Below are 20,231 nucleotides of genomic sequence, written 5' to 3' on the forward strand. Positions count from 1 at the left end.
GCCCCTACACCTCCCCCCTCACCCTCATCCCAGGCCCCAAGAAGACTTTCCACATCGAGCAGATGTTCACCTGCACATCTGCTAATGTGGTATACTGTATCCGCTGTTCTCGTTGAGACCTCCTCTACATCGGGGAAACCAAGCGGAGGCTTGGGGACCGCTTTGTGGAACACCTACACTCGGTTCGCACTAAACAACTGCACTTCCCAGTCACGAACCATTTCAACTCCCCCTCCCATTCCTCAGATGACATGTCCATTCTGGGCCTCCTGCAGTGCCACAACGATGCCACCCGAAGGTTGCAGGAACAGCACCTCATATTCCGCTTGGGAACCCTGCAGCCCAATGGTATCAATGTGGACTTTACAAGCTTCAAAATCTCCCCTCCCCCTATGGCATCCCAAAACCAGTCCAGCTCGTCCCCGCCTCCCTAACCTGTCCTTCCTCCCACCTATCCCCTCCTCCCACCTCACGCCCCACCCCCATTTCCTACCTACTAACTTCATCCCGCCCCCTTGACCTGTCCGTCCTCCCTGAACTGACCTATCGCCTCCCTAACTCCCCACCTACACTCACCTTTACTGGCTCCGTCCCTGCCTCTTTGACCTGTCTGTCTCCTCTCCACCTATATTCTCCTCTATCCATCTTCTATCCACCTTCCCCTCTCTCCCTATTTATTTCAGAACCCCCTTCCCCTCCCCCATTTCTGAAGAAGGGTCCAGACCCAAAACGTCAGCTTTCCTGCTCCTCTGATGCTGCTTGGCCTGCTGTGTTCATCCAGCTCTACACCTTGTTATCTCAGATTCTCCAGCATCAGCAGTTCCTACTATCTCATTATTAGTTAATCGCACTTCATTGATGTACGGTTTCTCATTCTCCCACCCACTGGATAGAAACTCAGTGGAAACAATTCCTGATATGAGAGTCAGAGCGGTTACCTGGTGACTCCTGCTTGTTCCTCCAACTCTCCGCCTTGGGCACCAGTCACCAACATCTTGCACTGCACTGTCAGTGACTGCCCACACCCACTGTCTACAGACATTGGCACTGGTTACACACCAGCCTCACTACATCATCATGGTACATCTCTGATGCATTTACAATGTGGCTCTGCACTTCAACACTGCATTATAGAGCACATTGGTACCTCTCATTGCAATACTGCTGACAGGACATTTTATGAACAGTGACAGGTATCCAGCTCATGGACTGGACCAGAATGCTTTTCAGGGCCCCTCACTTGTTCTCTGAGCACTCTTTTACTTTGCAATTACTTCTTTGCTCATAGAATCTCTGCCTTGCCTTGTGTTTTTGCGTATCCCATATCCCCTGCCCCCACCTCACCCAAGCTTAAAGGTCAGGGTGTTTATAACTCTACAGTCTGGGAGTGGGTCACATTCAATCTTGTGGATTCACTGCAAACCATCCAAGTAATCACAGTGAGCCAGTCGGGGAACTGCGCAGAGACTAGTCAGGGGTCTGGACACACATCACTCAGGGCTGCCTGTCTAAATCAGCCAGAGGGCTAGGCTATAATCAGTCCCGTTGTCTGTCCACTAAAAGTCAAAGGAGATGCGGGGGATTGATTGGGAGGGAAGCTGGGGAACTCGACTGTGGGGATTGGTGGTAACATTCTGGGGTGCAGAGGGGATAATAATTGTGAAAGGCCGCCTGAACATACAAAGGGTGAGATGATAAAGCACGGGAGGGAAAGGGATCCTACAGGAAGGGGCTCATCAATAGTCAGTGCCAAACTAGTTTCAATAAGGGTCAGTGCACTGTTCTGTCTTGAATGATGTCTCAGTATGCCTGGGGCTCAGGGAGTTATGTGGAGAGGTGAACAGTTAAATAAATGGGTTTTGGTGGTAATGTGAAGATGATCAAAGCTGCTGGGGTTAATGGTTGAGGGGGGGCAACAAAAGAGGGAATATAATATTCAGTGGGGGAAGGTTGTCACCTGGACTGAGAGGCTGTGACTCACATCATGAAGTGTGACTCTTTGCTTCCATCATGATGTAAATTGTTAAGTGCATCTTGGGAATGAACATGGCTGCCACCACATCTGGATTGGGAGAGTAAGTATTTCATTCTGTGAGGGCAGCAGGTTCACTTTTGTACAATGTAAAGCCCTTCAAAGAACGATAGCATTAAGCAGACACCCCTAGAGTAAAGCAAAAAACTCCTCTGATCACAAAATGCTGTCACAAATGCTGAATTTTTTGCATTGAACTACAGTATGGACTCCAAATCCTGGCACCATGCATTTTTCATCATGTTATATAGCATTACCAATTAAACCCAATAGACTGTGATCCAGAAAGATTCACCTTTGTTGCCAAAGTTGCCAGCACCTTCCAAGGTCCCATAGCTTGAGTAAGGTGCAGGACCTTCTCACTTCACACCTTGGACCATAAAACATTGTGTAGCACTGTTGATGGCTAAGGTCTGCCACTTCATTCTTGCTTTTGCAACAATAAGGCATTCTGATGATGATGTAAATTTCTGAGTGTCAGAAAATATTTACCATGAAGTGTCATCTGTGTCTCCTATGTACCCTTCATCTGTCTTCTCTTCCACTCTGTCTGGGTGCAGCCCTGGGTCTGTAGCTGCAGTGGAGAGAGACTGCCCTATAGTGAAGCCTGTGGCCTTGGGGATTTTGTTTGAGCATTTATGGGTAGAGGGCCCTGCTTTTTTGAATGTGTCCTGCACAGAGGCAATTGCACCTGCCTCAGCTTGCTCTCCCCAGGCCTGAGGGTGGCAGGTAGGCCCGGCCACCTCTAGGGTGCCCTGAGAGGACACTTCTGTAAGAGGTGTGTGTGTGTGTGTGCGCGCGCGCGCGCGCGCCTGTGTGTATGTGTGTGTGTGTCTGCGCGTGTGTGTGGTTCCTCCTCTGACTGGATGCCTCTTGGCTGTGTCCTGTCTCCTTTTGAGTTAAGGTATCTGAAGTGAGGTCAAGGTCCCTTCTCCACCTGCTTTGCTGTTTATGCTGAGCACCAATGGCTGGGTTGCTGTGTGTATATCCAATCAACATTGCCCATGGAGGCAGCCAGACATTAAATGCCAGAGGCAGCGTCTTGCAAGCAGCATTCGTGGACTCAGTAACCTTTGAATCAGTTTGCCCAGTGCCTCGAACAAGTCTGCCTGCTGCTCCCGTATCTGCATGTGCATTTGGATGATGCTCTGAATGGCTAACATCATGGGTTCCTCTCCTGCCTGGGACTGAGTCAGTATTTGGTCTCTGGCAGTCCTCTGAGTACAACTGGCCTGGGGCATTTCTTTCCCAGACAACTGTGGAGATGTGGCAGTGCTGAAGTTCACACAGCACGTTCTTCTAACTGTACTATAGCTAAAATACCCTCCGGGGTTTTTATCTGAAAGTGAATTCTCTCAGGGATCTGTAGCTTCTTCCTCAGAGGTAGAGATGGAGGTGTCTGATTGGTTTGCTCTCGTAACTGTGGACATCATGCAGACTCCTCTGGTACCTGCAGGAGACAAAAGCAAGTATGTGTCATTAAAAAGGGACGGAAGATCAGGCTTGGTAAAAATAGATTCACAATGGCAGTACTGGGAGAACATAACAGCAATGGACAACAATTCTTGCTTGGTTGTCAGGAAATGCATATTTTGGCATCACCACAATCCCGGTTATGGTCCTCACCAGTCAGAACCAGGATTCGTGCCTTGAAGAGGGGTAAAGAGCTAAATGTTGGATTCCTCACTCCATCTCAGTCTTGACTCTCTCCACCATATATTGTGGGCCACTTCTCCTGGAATGAGACAAAGGGAGGGATTGAGTGAGATGGAAGTGGCTGGCACAGTTGCTGATGCCAGCACAGGCAGAGTAAAAGTGGTGAGGTATCTGAATTAGTGAGTGAGCTCTGTGAAGAGGCCATGCAGGCTTGGGAGCCTTAGTGCAGGAGTGATGGCTGACAGCAAGTGAGGGAAGATGTTGTGGATGATATGAGAATGGTAGACCCGTGAGGCTTGGTGAAAGGTGGGTGCAGTAGAAGAGAGTGAGTGAGTGTGAGGTAGCAGAAAGATGACGGTACTTATCCTTGCAGAGAGGAGAAGGTCATTGGCCTTCTTCCTACACTGCTGGGCATTCCTCCAGACCATGGGAACATCACTGACCCAGGACAAGGCTGGCACAGTACCCTCGCCGGTCCTGAGGCAAGAGGGCGATCCTTCTCTGTACCACCCTGTCCACTAGCACCTCCAGATCAAAGCCAGCAAAGTAGGCCATTAATGTTCCTCTATCTGTCGTGTCCTGTGAATTCCACACAAACTGTGCAGACCACTGCTAGAGGAGGAGCATTGTTGTTCTTTAAACATGTTGCCAGTGCCAGAAGGCCAGGATATCCTGAGGAGTTCAGCGTGCGGCAAGAGGGCAAGAGGGCAGATATCGAGTGGGGTGTCAGAAGCATGACATGTAAATAGTGAGGCGAGTTACAGAAAATAGTGCGAGAAATCTCACCAGATCCCAAGAAGAAAAACCCTCCACGAAACTTGCTAAAGTTGACACTTAACCAATTTCCGGTAAAATTCGTCCCTTGGTTTTTATACAGGTCCTTCAATGAACGTTGCAAAGGGACACTCTTTGTTTTATTTTATATATTTCACCAGAGTACAGGCTCTTTCTCAGGAAGAGGAAGCAATTAATCACCGCAAAACTTCGATTTACTAACATGATGGAAGAATAATTAAAATGTACCCTTAGTTGAGAGGGTTGGAAACTCACAATCCCTATCATGAAACTCTGATGAATATGGAAATCACAGTGAGAGTATCTCATCCACTGCACCAGCCTATAGGTGTAAAGATATGCAATAGTTAGGTTGATATATATCTAACTACATTGTTCACATGTTTGGATGTACAGTTTTATAGTTTTAGAAAAAGAATTTAACACGCAAATTCAGTTCGGTAGAACACTGAAAACATGACACCCACAGTGATTCCCATTAAAGGTCTATGTAAAGCTTTGGAACTGAAAGGTAGTTAATTTGCTATTTTACCTGGGAACAGGGTGCATGTGTAACATTGCTGTGAAGATGGGCAGAGCTTGGTGAGAGTCTTTGTTTTCAGTTTATCATTGTGAGTTCAGTGAGTGCAAAGCCAGCAGCCAAGCTTGGGAGAAGTTTAGACAGCAGCTAAGAGACTGTGTCGGCTTTGGGTCTTAAGTAGCTTGTCAATCCTTAAAAGCTGAATGATAAAGCAAGGGTACATCTGACCTAGAACAAGTATCAGATTTATCATCTATGCCGGAACCTGCATTTGGGAGCTGATATTTACAATTAAGCAAAGTGGAAAATATAAAATTGACTGGAAGATTTGTTTAGACAAAAGCTAAAGGATGAAATCGACACTCACAGTGCAAAGCCATGACACTAGTTAGGGCTTGAACTCCGGAAATAACACTGCACTGGGCTGTTTAAACTAGGAGGGATTGCTGATGTTCTAAGCCACTGCACAGGAGTGCCATTTAAAACAGAGATTAGGAGGAGGTTATTCTCTGAGATTGTAGTGAATCTGTGGAATTCTTTTCCACAGAGGGCTGTAGAGATTGAATTGTTAAGTATTTCATGGCTGAGATTGAGAGATTTTTAATCAGTAAAAGAATCGAGGGTTATTGGGGAAAGGCAGGAAATTGGAGTTGAGGACTATGAGATCAGATATGAACTCACTGAATGGTGGGTGGATCTGGTGGGTGGATCTGATTGGTTGAATGGCCTACTTCTGCTCCTACTCCTTATGAACTTACAGAGTCACAGAGAGACCTGTCAAATTGTAGAATCCAGAGTTGCAAGGTTTTAAACAGCAAAATTGTGAAAACCCACATCCTTGGAGAGAAATCCTGGGCTTTGGTACTTCTCATGTTTCCGGGCACCCTAAACACCTATTGCCCCCAGAGATTTCTCACTCAAAGTTATTACACTGAATCCTGTGTTTGGACAATTTCATTACCTCAAGCCAGTCACCCCTGCAAAGTCTTAGTTGTTTATTTCAAAAGCCCGTTCTCAAAAATAAACCACAATGGAATGCCCCAACCTTCTGAATATTCCAATTGTAAAAATGTTAATTGCAGTTACAATGTTTGCATTGAAAGTATTATTGCTTGCAAGATACCTCAATGAAGAGAAAGAGATAATTCTGCTGTGACCTGATGGGATGAAATTAAGAATGCTTAAACTAAAAAATACATAACATCCTTGAAGTTCACAGATTCACTAGAAGGAGCACAAATCATTAGAAATATTGTGCTGACATTTCAGGTCATGTCATAGGAACACAGCAACAGGAGTAGGTCACTCAGCCCCTCAAGCCTGCTCCACCACATAATGAGATCATGGCTAATTTGTGGCCAAAATCCATATGCCTGCCATATTCCTTGATACCCTTACTAAAAAAAAATGTTTATCTCAGATTTAAAGTTAGCAATTGAATTAGCAGAGACTGCTGTTTGAGGAAGAGAGTTCCAAACCTCCACTACTCTTTGTGTGTTGAAGTGTTTCGAACATCTATCCTGAATGGTCTGGCCTTAATTCTTAGACTAAGCCTCCTTGTTCTAGGAACGTGAAACAGTGGAAATAGTTTATTTTTATCTACCTGGTCTTTCCCTGTTAATATCCTGAAGTCCTTGATTAGATTAGTCCTTAACTTTCTAAATTCTAGGGAATGAAAGCCTAATTAGTCTAATCTCTCTTCATAATGTAACCCCTGAAGTTCAGGTATCATCCTTGTAAACCTGCGTTGAACTCTCTCCAGGACCAAAACATCCCAGATCGGCTCACAGTACTCTAGTGGGGTCTAACTACGATTTTGTAAAACTGCAGTATAACGTCTGTATCCCTATACTCCAGTCCTTTAGATATAAAGGCCAGCATTCCATTAGCTTTCTTGACTATTTTCTACACCTGTTCACGGCATTTTAAAGAACTATGTACCTGAACCCGCAAATCTCATTGGACATCCACTGTATATAACTTTGTGCCTTCTAAAAAATATCTTGATCTATCCATTTTTGGTCCAAAATGGGTAACTTCACACTTGATTATAGTAAAATCCATCTGCCACAGCTTTGCTCATTCATCTAATCTATCAATGCCCTGTTGTAATTTTATGCTGTTGTCAACCCTATCTACAATGCTGCTCAATTTTGTGTTGTCAGCCAATTTGGATATTTGATTTTTTTTAATGTCATTATCCAAGTCATTAATGAATATTGTGAATAATTGAGGCCCCAACACAGATCCCTAGTCACGTTCTGCCAATTTGAGTACTTACCCATTATTCCAATTATTTCCTGCCACTCAAACAATTTCCAGCCCATGTCAGTAATTTGTACTCAATTCTGTGGGCTTCCACCTCAGCTAACAGTCTCTTGTGTGGGACTTTATCAAAAGCCTTCTGGAAGTCCATATAAACAACATCCATTGACCTTCCTCTGTCCACAACATTGGACACCTCCATTAAAAAGTCTATAACATTTGTCAGGCATGATCTACTTCTACCCTTCATGAAAAAATGCTGACTCTCCTGATTAATTAAATTTTTTTGAGGTGATCAGTTACCCTATCCTTGTTTATAGACTGCAACAATTTCCCCACCATACATATCAGGTTAACTGATCCATAATTCCCTAGTTTCCCTCTGTCACCCTTCTTAAACAGTGGAGTGATATGAGCAGGTTTCCAATCCAGAGGTACAACTCCTGAATCCAGGGAATTCTGAAAGATTATGGTTAGGGCATTGGCGATGTGCTTTCCTGTCTCCTTTAACACCCATGGATAGAAACTATCAGGTCCTGGGGATTTGATAATTTCCCCACTATTGATGATTTACTTAAGCTAATTTCATTTAGACCATATCCCTGGTCCTCTGTTAATAACTTTGGGACTGGTGGCAAGCTATCCCCTGTTTCTGCTGTGAAAACTGAAGCAAAATAATCCTTCAGCATATCTGCCATTTTCCTGCAGTCATAGAGTCATATAGCATGGAAACCGATCCTTCAGTCCAACTTGTCCACGCCGACCAAGTTCCCAAACTAAACTAGATCCACTTACTTGCATTTGGCTCATACTCCTCTCAACCTTTCCCTTTCATGTACCTGTCTTTAAAATGTTTCTTTGAACACCCTCCACTGTTCCTAATAGCAAAGCTTCCCATATTATTTAGGATAGTCTCTACCTCATCCTGTAAAAGTCTGTATTACTTGAATCCAAAATTCTAGTATCTGATCTTTACTTATCTCGTACAACCACTACATGGAACTCGATTATGCTATGTTCATTATTTGACAAATGCTCACAAACACTAGATCACTAATCAAATCAGACTCATTACTAGATCCAAATTGCTTGTCCCATTGTTGCAACCAAGACATATTGTTGTAGAAAATTATCCCAGACACATTCTAGAAATTCACAACCTTGACTGTGTTTCCCAATCTATGTTAAGATTAAAATCAACCACAGGTAGTTCTCTGCCGTTGCTACATAAGTGCCTAATTTTAGCATTTTTACAATCTAGCACTTCTGAGCTGTTACCAGGTGGTTGATATTTGACACCTTTTGTGATTTTCGTTGCTTTACAGTTCCTCAGTTCCACCCATAAGATTTCCACTGGGTGCTTTTCCCCCACTACACCCTGCCTCACCACAGAAGTGATTCTGTTTCTAATCAGTAATGCTATTCTACCCCCTTTGCTGTTTTCCCTATTTCTCCTGTAAAGATTACACCAGGGTACGTTTAGTTCTCAGTCCTGACCATCCTGCAGCCCTGACTCTGTAACAGCTACTATATCATAGCTTCCAATTTGAATCTGTGCCTGCACCTCATTAATTTGTTTCTTACACTCTGTGCATTTGTATAAAGAACTCTAATTTTGGCTGTACACTCTATCCTGTCCTTCAGCATCTTTTTATTATTTCTCCCCCCAGGCTTACTCAATATATGTTGTATGGTCCCTCGTTGCTCATTAAACTGGTTCTGCTTGTTCATCCTATGAACTTCTACCTTTTCCTCTGCCAAGGTTCCTCATGGCAGGCTGATACAAAAGTTGAAGTCACATGGGATCTGCGGTGAGCTGGTAACACGGATACAGAGCTGGCTTAGTCATAGAAGACAGAAAGTAGCGGTGGAATGGTGTTTTTCTGACTGGACATTTGTGACCAATGGTGTTCCACAGGGATCGGTGCTGGTACTCCTATTGTTATTTTATATATACATGATTTGGAGGAGAATGGAGATGGCCTGATTAGTAAGTTTGCTGATGACACAAAGATTGGGGAGCTGTGTATAGTGAGGAGGATTGGCAGAGGATACAGCACGATAGGCTGGAGACTTGAGCGTAGAAATGGCAGACGGAATTTAATATGAAAAGTGATGCATTTTGGAAGACCTAATGCAGAGGGGAACTATACAGTAAAAGGCAGAACCCTTAGTTGCATTAACATACAGATGAGTCTAGGCATACAGATCCACAGTTCCCTGAAAGTGGTAACACAGGTGGATAAAGTGGTCAAGAAAGCATGTAGCATGCTTAATGAATACCAATGCACAATACCTTCAGTGTTGTTTGGTCCAAATCCTTCTTAACACGAGTGTGGGTCTAACTACATCACATGGACTACAGCTGTCCAAGAAGTCAGCACACCATCAACTTCTCAAGGGCAACAAGGGACAGGCAATAATTGCTGTCTGAGCCAGCCATGCCCACATTCGGTGAGGAATCAAAAACAAAAAAACACCCTTGGGCACTGACTATCAGGTCCTGGCGACTTGTATGCCTCTAGTCTCATTAGTTTGTCAATACTTTACCCCCTAATGGGTAGAGACAGTTACAAGATTTTGCTACCCATTAGCACCTTGGTTATCTGTTATCTTTGGGATGTTTGTTGTATCCTCCACACCAAGACCGATGCAAAATATTGTCTTAAATTATCTGCTCTTTCTGGTACCCATTACTGTTTCCCCAGTTGCATCTTCGAAGGGTCCCACAGTTATTTTAGCTATTCTCCTTTTATAACTGTGTAGAAACTCTTGCTGTTTGTCTTTATATGCTGGCAAATGGGACTAAATTAATTTAGGATACCTGGCTGGCATGGAGTGAAAGGTCTGTTTTCGTGCTATACATCTCTATGACTCTACATCCTCATATCTCGTACCTGTTCCAAAATATAGAAAGCAAAATTGTGATGCATTTTTACTTATAGCAAGTAATCCCCTCTGCCACGTTGCAAATGTATCAAGGAAGTCTCCACTGAACTGGTCACAATAAGATCTCTTGGTGGTTGTTATATGCATCTCTATTACATGTACAGTTGGTTGATTTGTAGATATTTCTAATCAACCTGTGTTATTACACACCTCTGGAGGAGGAAGGACTTGTATCTAGGCCTCCTGGCTCAGAGATAAGGACACTACTACCACATCACAAAAGCACTACCTCATACATTTCAGTAAGCTTTCAAAAAATGTATTGACTGCTGAAGCTCTGAATAAAGAGGTAAGGAGTAGCACGATACAGAAATGCTTTTTATTTGTATTTCCTGCATTGATGATTAAATATTGGTGCCACGTTCTGTGGCATTTTAGAATAGAAGCAATTATCTTTAAAAACATCTTTAACACTATCTTTACTCAACATCTTAAGCTATTTCCTTTAATTTCTATTTCACCCTGGCTAGGATTTGACCTCCAGTTGCTGGAGATTTTCCATGTTAAATGTACTGTGCATATGTTACTTTCTGAAGAAAATAAGTTATATTTTAATCGGTTTAATGTATATTTAATTTGAATTGCATGGCTTGAACAGGTAGGGCCTTCAATTGCTTACATTAAGAAATGGAAGTAAACCATTGAATGTTGCAAGTGTGCAGCATGCCCATCAACACTTCACAGAGAAAGTAAGGTTACCAGTGGGACCACAAACCATCATCAAGGTCACTCGAAAATTCAGCCTTTCCTTTCGGCTCAGATGCTGATCGACAAACTGTGCATTTCCACATGAAGTGGACCGTAAGACCATGAGACCAGAATTAGGCCATTTGGCCCATTGAATCTGCTCTGCCAATCAATCATGGCTGATATGTTTCTCAATGCTATTCTCCTGTCTTCTCCCTGTTACCTTTGGTCCCCTTACCAATTAAGAATCTATCTATCTCTGTCTTAAATGCAAACAATGACATGACCTCCACAGTCCCCTGCGGCATTGAGTTCCACAGATGGAGTTGTCTCTGGCTGAAGAAATTCCTCCTCATCTCAGGCGTAAAGAATCATCCCTTCACTCTGAGGCTGTGCCTTAGTACTAGTCTGTTCTACTAGTGAAAGCATCTTCTCCATGTTCATTCCCCTCAGGTCTCTCAATATTCTGTAAGTATCAATGAGATCCCTCCTTATCCTAAAAAACTCCGTTGAGTACAGACCCAGAGTTCTCAACTGCTCCTCATATGACTAGCCCTTCATCCCTGGGATCATTCTTGTAAACTTCCTTTGGACCCCCTCCAACACCAGCACATCCTTCCGTAGATATGGGGCCCAAAACCGCTCACAATATTCCAAATGCTGTCTGACCAGAGCCCTATACAGCCTCAGCAATACATCTCTGCTCTTGTATTCTAGCCCTCTCAAAATGAATGCTAACGTTGCCTTTGTCTTCCTAACTGCCAAATGACATGCATGTTAACCTTGAGAATATCCTGAACTGGGACTCCCAAGTCCCTTTGTGCTTCCAATTTCCAAAGTCTTTCCCCATTTAGAAAATAGTCTATGTCTCTATTCTTCCTACCAAAGTTGAGCCTGAACACCCCTAGGGCACAGATCCTGGTGCTTTGGACCTTGTGCATTCCCCTCATACAGGGTCTGGATATATTGTACCTTGGTGAATATCCAGAACACTAAGGAATTCAAGTGTATTCCAGAGAACAATAATATACCATTGATTTTATCCCAAAGAAGTAGTGAAAAATTTTCAAGATTCATGCAATGTACAAGGAAACCTTGTGGGGAGAATAAGGTAGAACTGAATTTACAGCATATGTTTTTAAAAGCTTTTTAAAAATTCTTTCACAGGATGTAGGTTTCATTGGCTCGGCCAGTATTTATTGCCCATTCCTAATCATCCATGAGTACATGGTGATGGGCTGTTTTATCGAACCTTATCCCAGTCCACTGGTGCAGGGACACCCATTGTTGCTGTTACAATGGGAGTTCTAGTATTTTGACCCAGCCAACAGTGAAGGAACAGCAACATTGTTCCAAGACAGGATGGTGTGAGTCTTGGTGGGGTGAGGTCCTTGTATCTGCTGCCCTTGTCATTCTAGATGGTAGAAGCCATGGGTTTTGAGAGTGCTGTTGAGGAAGTCTTGGTCAATTGCTGCAGTGCATCTTGTAGATGGTACACGCAGCTGCCACTGTGTGTCAAGAGTGAGGGACATAATGTTTGAATGAAGTAGCAATCAAATGGGCTGCTTTCTCCTGATTGGTATTGAGATAAGATTATCTAAGGTTACAGTTGGGCCAATGGGCTGAGGAGAGGCAGATGGAGTTTAATTTGATAATTGTGAGGTATTGCATTTTGATAAAATTTACTATCTTTGTGCCACCTGCAAACTTAACAACAGTGCTCCTAATTCCTTTGTTCAGAACGTTAATATATAACATGAGTAGCCGTGGTCCCAACACTGACCCCTGCTGAATTCCACTAGTTACTTGTTGCCATCCTGAAAAAGACTCCTTTATCGTGACAATCTGCCAGTCAGACAGTAAAGTTTAGTTTTGCTTAAAAATACAGTAGGGCAGGACTTATACAGTTAATGATAGACCCCTGGGTAGTGTTGTCGAACAGAGAGACATCTAGGGGTTCAGGTACATAGTTCTTTGAAAGTTGCATTGCAGGTAGACAGGATGGTTAAGAAGGCATTCAACATGCTTGCCTTCATTGTTCAGACTATTGAGTATAGGAGTTGGGACATCATGTCAAGGTTGTACAGGACGTTAGTGAGGCCATTTTTGGAATACTGTGTACAGTTCTGGTCACCCTGCTGTAGGAAGGATCTTATTAAATTGGAGAGGGTTCAGAAAACATTTACCAGAATGTCGCCAGGACTGGAGAGTTTGAGTTGTAAGGAGAGGCTGAATAGGCTGGGACCTTTTTCACTGGAGCGTAGGCGGTTGAGGGGTGACCTTATTGAGATTTAAAAATTATGACGGGCATAGATAAAATGATTAGCAAAGGTCTTTTCCCCAGGTTGGGGAAGTTCAAAACTGGGGGGCATTTTTAAGATGAGAGGAGGAAAATTTAAAAGAGACCTGAATGGCCACTTTTCACACAGAGTGTGGTTGGTATGTGGAATGGGCTGCCAGCGGAAGTGGTAGAAACAGGTACATTTTAAAAACAGGTACATGAATAGGTAACGTTTAGAGGGGTATAAACCAAATACAGGCAAGTTGGCCTAGTTTAGTCTGGGAAACTTGGTCAGCATGGACAAGTTGGACCGAAGGGTCTGTTTCCATGCTATATGACTCTATGACTTTATTCTTCAGAATTACTGAAGCAAGTCATCTGCAGGCAAGTGGAGTGTATAGTGTTCAATTTGTGATACTTGCTTCAGTTAATTTCTCTTTCTCCACACAGTAAAGGTTGTTTTTGCTTAAAAATCGTGAAATCTTGTGCTGCACGTTAATTGGGTGGGCATTTGGGTTTTTTCTTTCAATGATAACAGTCCCTAACAGGATCTTAACACCATCTCGAGTAGTGAAATTGACATGGCACTATCTATTTTGTATTGGTTTCTCTCTTCATTCCATATCAACATTTTAGCAAATGGATTTGGATCTGTTAAGAATTTTAAATTGCGAGTACAGGATAGGTTAGCTGCTAACTGATCTATTTGCATATCTTTGCAGATCTCTGGGGAACATCCTTGTCCACCAATGAGCAACCAATCTGTTACTCCTGCCCTTGGTATCTTACTTCTCAAATCATTCCTGAATGACAGAAATCTTTTAAAACTGAGTGGCACAACAGTAGGTTGAGAATTTTGGTTTGAATGTCAATTTTCTGACATTACACCACACTCCACTTTGCCGATTATCTTTAAAGCCAAACTACAGTAGATTATATATCATCACCAGATAATTCCTCTTAATCTTTACACTATATCATAACCATGAATAATGGCATATAATTTCTATCCCAAATAAATGGTAATCATAAACAAATTGTGCTTTGTGGCCTATTAGGCTGTTTGTGTTGAGTATAAATGATATGAATCTAAGCAGCAGCTCACTGTCCCTTATAATTTATCTTCTGTGGTCAGTAGACTATTCAAGATGAAGGGTCTTTCTGGGCCTCCGAGAATTATGAATTTTAATGGATTGCCAATGGCTAGAAGTGGCCCCAGCTCTGAAGTGTCCTGTTTTTCACCGCCAGTAGTGGGATCCCTGACCACACAACCAAATCCAGACCAATCCATTTTTTTCACTGGAGAGTAGGTGGTTGAGGGGTGACCTTATTGAATATAGAACATAGAACAGTACAGCACAGTACAGGCCCTTCGGCCTACGATGTTGTGCCGAACTTTTATCCTAAACCTAAGGTCTATCTAACCTCCACCTCTACCTTATACTATCATCCATACGCCTATCTAACAGCCGCTTAAATGCCCCTAATGAGGCTGACTCCACTACCCTCTCTGGCAATGCATTCCATGCCCCGACCACTCTCTGAGTAAAGAACCTAAGAACCTTGAGGTTGAAAAATTATGACGGGGATGGATGAGATGAATAGCAAAGGTCTTTTCCCCAGGGTGGGGAAGTTCAAAACTGGAGGGGCATATTTTTAAGCTGACCATGATGGTTAAATGTCAACAAAAAAGCAGCTTCAAAAACAAAGTTGGTGGAAAAGCTCAGCAGGTCTGGCAGCATGTGTGAAGGCGAAAACAGAGTTAACGTTTCAGGTCAGGTGACCCTTCCTCAGAACGGACCCCAAACGTTAACTCTGTTTTCTCCTTCACAGATGCTGCCAGACCTGCTGAGCTTTTCCACCAACTTTGTTTTTGTTCCTGATTTACAGCACCCGCAGTTCTTTTGGTTTTTTTTTTAAAAAAAGCAGCTTGTTGTTTCTATACTATTTCTAACATGCACTTCAAAATACGCCATTGCCTATGAAATGTTTGATAATGCCCTGAGGTTGCGGAAGGTGCTACACAGATGCAAGTTCGGATCTGCTTCCTCACAAGTCAATGATGAAGTCTTCACGAATGTAAGAAAACGTAAGCTGAATATTTTTGAAAGTTTCACCGGTACTTTCAAATTCTCTCTTGTTATGGCAGAGGAAGCCCCGTATTCCACAAAATCCTCCACCAGTCTCGCCCACCTTAAGCACTCCAGAGCCAGACACCAGCACCGTCCCCCAGGATGCAGCGACTGTTCCCAGCTCAGCGATTTCGCAAGCATTGACAGGTAGGAGGGACAACAAACGACTAACGATGGGTTGCCAGGGGCAGTTTAACGAAAGGTATCAATTTCGGATGAAATTACGATTAATGCACAGCCAACATGGCAATCAAAATTCAGGATTTAATCTAAAACAAAGCACTGCGTGATGTTGGAGATCTGAAACAAACATAGAAATTGCTGGAGAAACTCAGCATCGGTGGAGAGAAAGCAGATTTAATGTTTCGAGTCCGGTGACTCTTCATCAGAACTCTGAGTTTATCTGAGCGATTTCTGTTTTTATTTCAAGATTTAATCCATGACAGCACAAAATAGATCTGTTAGAACAACTGATACGGTCAATTTGTTAAACTAGTTACCCATGACTTTGTGAGAAGAATTTGGATGAGTTTTATGGACCTGATCAGTTTACTAATTCATTCAATTTTGGTTGTTTAAATAAAAGTTCGACTCTTTGCTTTGAGAATTGGTAGAATAATCACTCGGTAGTTGAGCTGTGTCTGTCGTGACGTAGAGTTCTGAATTCATGCTTTTAAACAATATGTCTTGAGACCTGGGTGATGCTAGCAAGGTATTATGTATTGCCCATCCTTGGGAGCTTTAAGAGTAGTGGTTTGACACAATCAAGTGGTATGCTAGACTATTTCTGAGGGCAGTGGGCTTGGAGTAACAGGTGGGCCAGACTGGGTACGGGTAGCAGGTGTCCACCTGAAAAGACAGCAGAGAACCAAGTGGGGTTTTCAAACAACAATTACCAAAAGTCCCACGTCATCATTCCTGATTCAAGCTTTTCTTTCATTAGAGATTTTTTCATTCATTCAATTTAAATTCTACCAGCTGCCAAAATGTAGCACTGCAGTAATTCACCAATGCTACTTCAAAAGTACCTTGCAAGCTCAGGACTGAGACCAAGCAGTCTGCCCAGCAACTGTAAAATATCCACAAAAGAGGCCAAATTGGGTAGGCAATGGACAAGGCATAACTGCTATGACATTTAATTAGGTGCCCAACTGCCAAACCATCCCTGAGGGGAATGGGACTGAACAGTTTACATTTTCATCCCCTTGTCCATATACAACAAGTTCAAGATAATATTCAGGCTTGGGCTGTTGAGTGGCAAGTAATATTCACATGCAATTACCATCTTGAGTAACAGAATTGTAACCCTTTTCACTCGACATTCAATGGCATCACCATCATTCAAACCTACACTGTTAGCATTTTGGGGGCTACCCTTGACCAGAAACTGAGCTGCACCAGCCATTTAAATATTGCAGCTACAAAAGCAGGTCAGAGGCTAGGAATCCTGCAGCAAGTAAATCCTACAACTCCTGACTCCTCAAAGCCTGTTCACCATTTACAAGGCACAAGTCAGGAATGTGATGAAATACTCCCCACTTGCCTGGATGAATGCAGCTTCAACAATACCCAAAAACTTGACTCCATCCGGGTTAACGTAACCCCTTGACTGACACCACATTCACTAGCGTCACCAACAATCAATTGTTTTATCGTCAATGCAGATTGGCAGAGGCATGTACCATCTGCAAGATGCACAACTGTACCTCACTAAAACTCCTTTCATAGTGCTTTACAAACACACAGCCTCTGTTAATTAGAAGAAAAAGGGCAGCAGACACAGTGACTCCACTGCCCCACTCCCAAAGCCACTCATTAGGAACATTAGAATTAGGTGCGAGAGCAGGCAGTTCAGCCCTTCGAGCCCCTTCCGCCATTTAATGTGATCATGGTTGATCGTATACTGTTCTTAATTCCATTTTCCAGCCTGCTCCCTAAAGCATGCTATCCCGCTTTTCATCAGAAACACATTTATTCCTTTCTTGAACCTGTTGATTGATTCTGCCTCCACTGCATTGTGGGGCAGTGAGTTCCACAGATTCACAACCTTCAGAGAGAAGTAGTTTCTTCTCATCTCAGTTTTGAACCTTCCTTTTCTCACTTTAAAGCCATGACCTCTTGTTCGAGACTGTCCCACAAGGGGAACACCTGTTCGACATCCACCTTATCAATCCCCTTTAGCATTTTAGATCCTTTCATCCTAGAATCAATCTGGTGAACATCCTCTGAACTGCCTCCAGTGCAACCACATCCTTTCTCAAGTAAGGAGACCAAAACTGGACACAATATTCCAGGTGTGGCCTCACCAGTGCCTTATATAATTGTAACAACACCTCTTTACTTTTATAATCCAGTCCTTTTGCAATAAATTCAAGGATTCCATTTGCCTTTCTTATTATATGTTGCACCTGCATACTCACTTTCTACGATTCATGCACAAGAGGCCCAGATTCCTCTGCATTGATACACTTTGGATCTGCTCCCCATTTAAGTCATAATTTGCCTTTTTATTTTTCCAGCCAAAATTGACAACTTCACACTCAACCATATTAAACTCCATCTGCCAGATTCTGGCCCATTCTCCTATCAATATCCATCTGTAAACTCTTTTTCTTCTCATCACTGCCTGCTTTTCCACCTATTTTAGTATCATTCATAAATTTTGCAATGTTATACTCTGTCCTTGCTTGCAGATCATTTAATGTACATTGTAAATAGTTCAAGTCCAAGAACTGAACCCTGTGACGCCCCACTAGTTACCCTTTGCCATCCAGAGACGGGCCCATTTATTGCAAACCTCTGCTTTCTGTCAGTCAGCTAATCCTGTACCTAAGCCAATATTCTACTCTTAACTCTCTCAAATCTAACTTTCTGGATCAGTCTTTTGTGCAGCACCTTGTCAAATGCCTTCTGGAAGGCATCCTGACCAGGAACTACATCTCCATTCCTTCATTGTCACAGCGTGACATCCTGGAATTCTTTCTAGCAGCCTCATGGGCTGCAGTGGTATAAGAAAGTAACTCAGCACCTCTTTCTCAACAGCAGTTAGAAATGGACTACTACTGCAGTCTTTGTCAGCAATACCCTCATCCTGTGAATTAAAAATTCCAGCTGTTGCCTTTCAAAAAGCAAGAGAAACAAAAAGAAGGCAAATAATTGAGATGTTTCAATTTTCATTCTAGTGATTGCTTAGCAATGGGCTGAGGTTTACCATCTAAGCGTCAATTTCGGGGAGTTTCATGGAGCCTAGCAAGTTCAATTCACAAAGTTCTTCTCTGTTTGCCTTACTATGTAAGCACCAAGTCTCTGGGATAAACTGACCATGGTTAACCATGTTAAGGATAGTATTAAATTGAAAGCAAAAGATATATATTGCAGCAAAGATTATTGTGACCATCGATAAAAGACCAAAAAGTAATAAAGAGCAAGAAAATAAACCATGAGAGCGAACTGGCAAGTTTTTGAAAGAAGAACAAGGCTGACAGTTTAACATTCTAGGATTTAGATGTTTCAGACATTCATAGTTCCTTGAAAATGGAGTCACAAGTAGATAGGATAGTGAAGAAGGTGTTTGGTATGTTTGCCTTTATTGATCAGTGAATTGAGCATAGGAGTCGGGAGGTCATGTTATGGCTGTACAGGACATTGGTTAAGCCATTTTTAGAATATTGTGTGCAATTCTGGTTTCCCTGCTATAGGAAGGATGTTGCGAAACTTGAAAGGATTCAGAAAAGATTTACAAGGATGTTGCCAGGGTTGAAGGGTTTGAGCTATAGGGAGAGGCTGAATAGGCTTGAGCTATTTTCCCTGGAGCATTCAAGGCTGAGGGTGATTTTATCAAGGTTTATAAAATCATGAGGGGCATGGATAGGGTAAATAGACAAAGTCTTTTCCCCAGGGCGGGAGAATCCAAAATTAGAGGGCATAGGTTTAACGTGAGAGGGGAAAGATTTAAAAGGGACCTAAGGAACAACTTTTTCATCCAGAGGGTGGTGCATGTATGGAATGAGCTGCCAGAGGAAGTGGTGGAGGCTGGTACAATTACAACATTAAAAAAGCATCTGGATGGGTGTATGAATAGGAAGAGATTAGAGGAATATGGGCCAAACGCTGGCAATCTTGCTGTTTATCTGAGCTGGTAATGGAGTAGCCAGGAGAACAGCACTATGGGTCTACAATAGGACAGAGATGGATGAAATAGAATTCAGTGCTAAATAAAACCATAGGATGTAGGAGCAGAAGTAGACCATTTAGCCCATAGAGTCTGGTCTGCCAACAATGAGATCACGGCTGATCTGATAATCCTCACCACCACTTTCCAGCTCCTTCCCCATAACCCTTGATTCCCTTACTGATTGAAAATCTGTTTTTCTCAACCTTGAATATACTTAATGACCCAGCCTTAACAGCGCTCTGTGCTAAAGAATTCCACAGATTCACCACCCTCTGGGAGAAAAGAAATCCTTAATTCTGTCTTAAATGGATGATTATGCCCTTTGGTCTGAAACTTCCCAACAAGGGGAAACAACCTTTCTGCATCTACCCTGTCAAGTCCCCTGAGGGTCTTGCATGTTTCAATAAGGGTGTCTCTCATTCTTCTATATTCTAATGGGTACAGGCCCAATCAACTGAACCTTTCCTCATAAGACAGTCCCTTTATACTTGGTACCAGCCTAGTGAACTTTCTCTCGTCTGCCTCCAAAACCAGTTGGCCTTTCCTTAGAGAAGAGACCCAAAAGTATTCCATCTGCAGCCTTGTGTAGTTTTCACAAAACCTCCCTGTTGCCTTAAAACTCTATTCCCTTTGGAAGAAAAGTTAACATTCCATTTGTCTTTCCTATTACCCGATAGTGACTTTTAAAGGGTGTCTTGACAAATACATGAATAGAATGGGAATAGAGGGATACAGTCCCC

The 20,231-nt window shown here is 42.8% G+C and overlaps 1 protein-coding gene across 1 annotated transcript in view; it reads left to right on the forward strand.

The window, feature by feature from the left end:
• The window catches only part of scml4 (Scm polycomb group protein like 4), a 111,758-nt gene that overhangs the window by 7,392 nt on the left and 84,135 nt on the right, over positions 1-20,231 (forward strand). Inside the window, exon 3 of the mRNA XM_048596698.1 lies at positions 15,335-15,464. Within this exon, the coding sequence (XP_048452655.1) occupies positions 15,335-15,464 (130 nt within the window). The remainder of the gene's footprint in view (positions 1-15,334; positions 15,465-20,231) is intronic.

This window comes from Rhincodon typus, chromosome 5 (genome assembly GCF_021869965.1).
Source record: "Rhincodon typus isolate 14 chromosome 5, sRhiTyp1.1, whole genome shotgun sequence".
NCBI classification, from domain to species: domain Eukaryota; kingdom Metazoa; phylum Chordata; class Chondrichthyes; order Orectolobiformes; family Rhincodontidae; genus Rhincodon; species Rhincodon typus.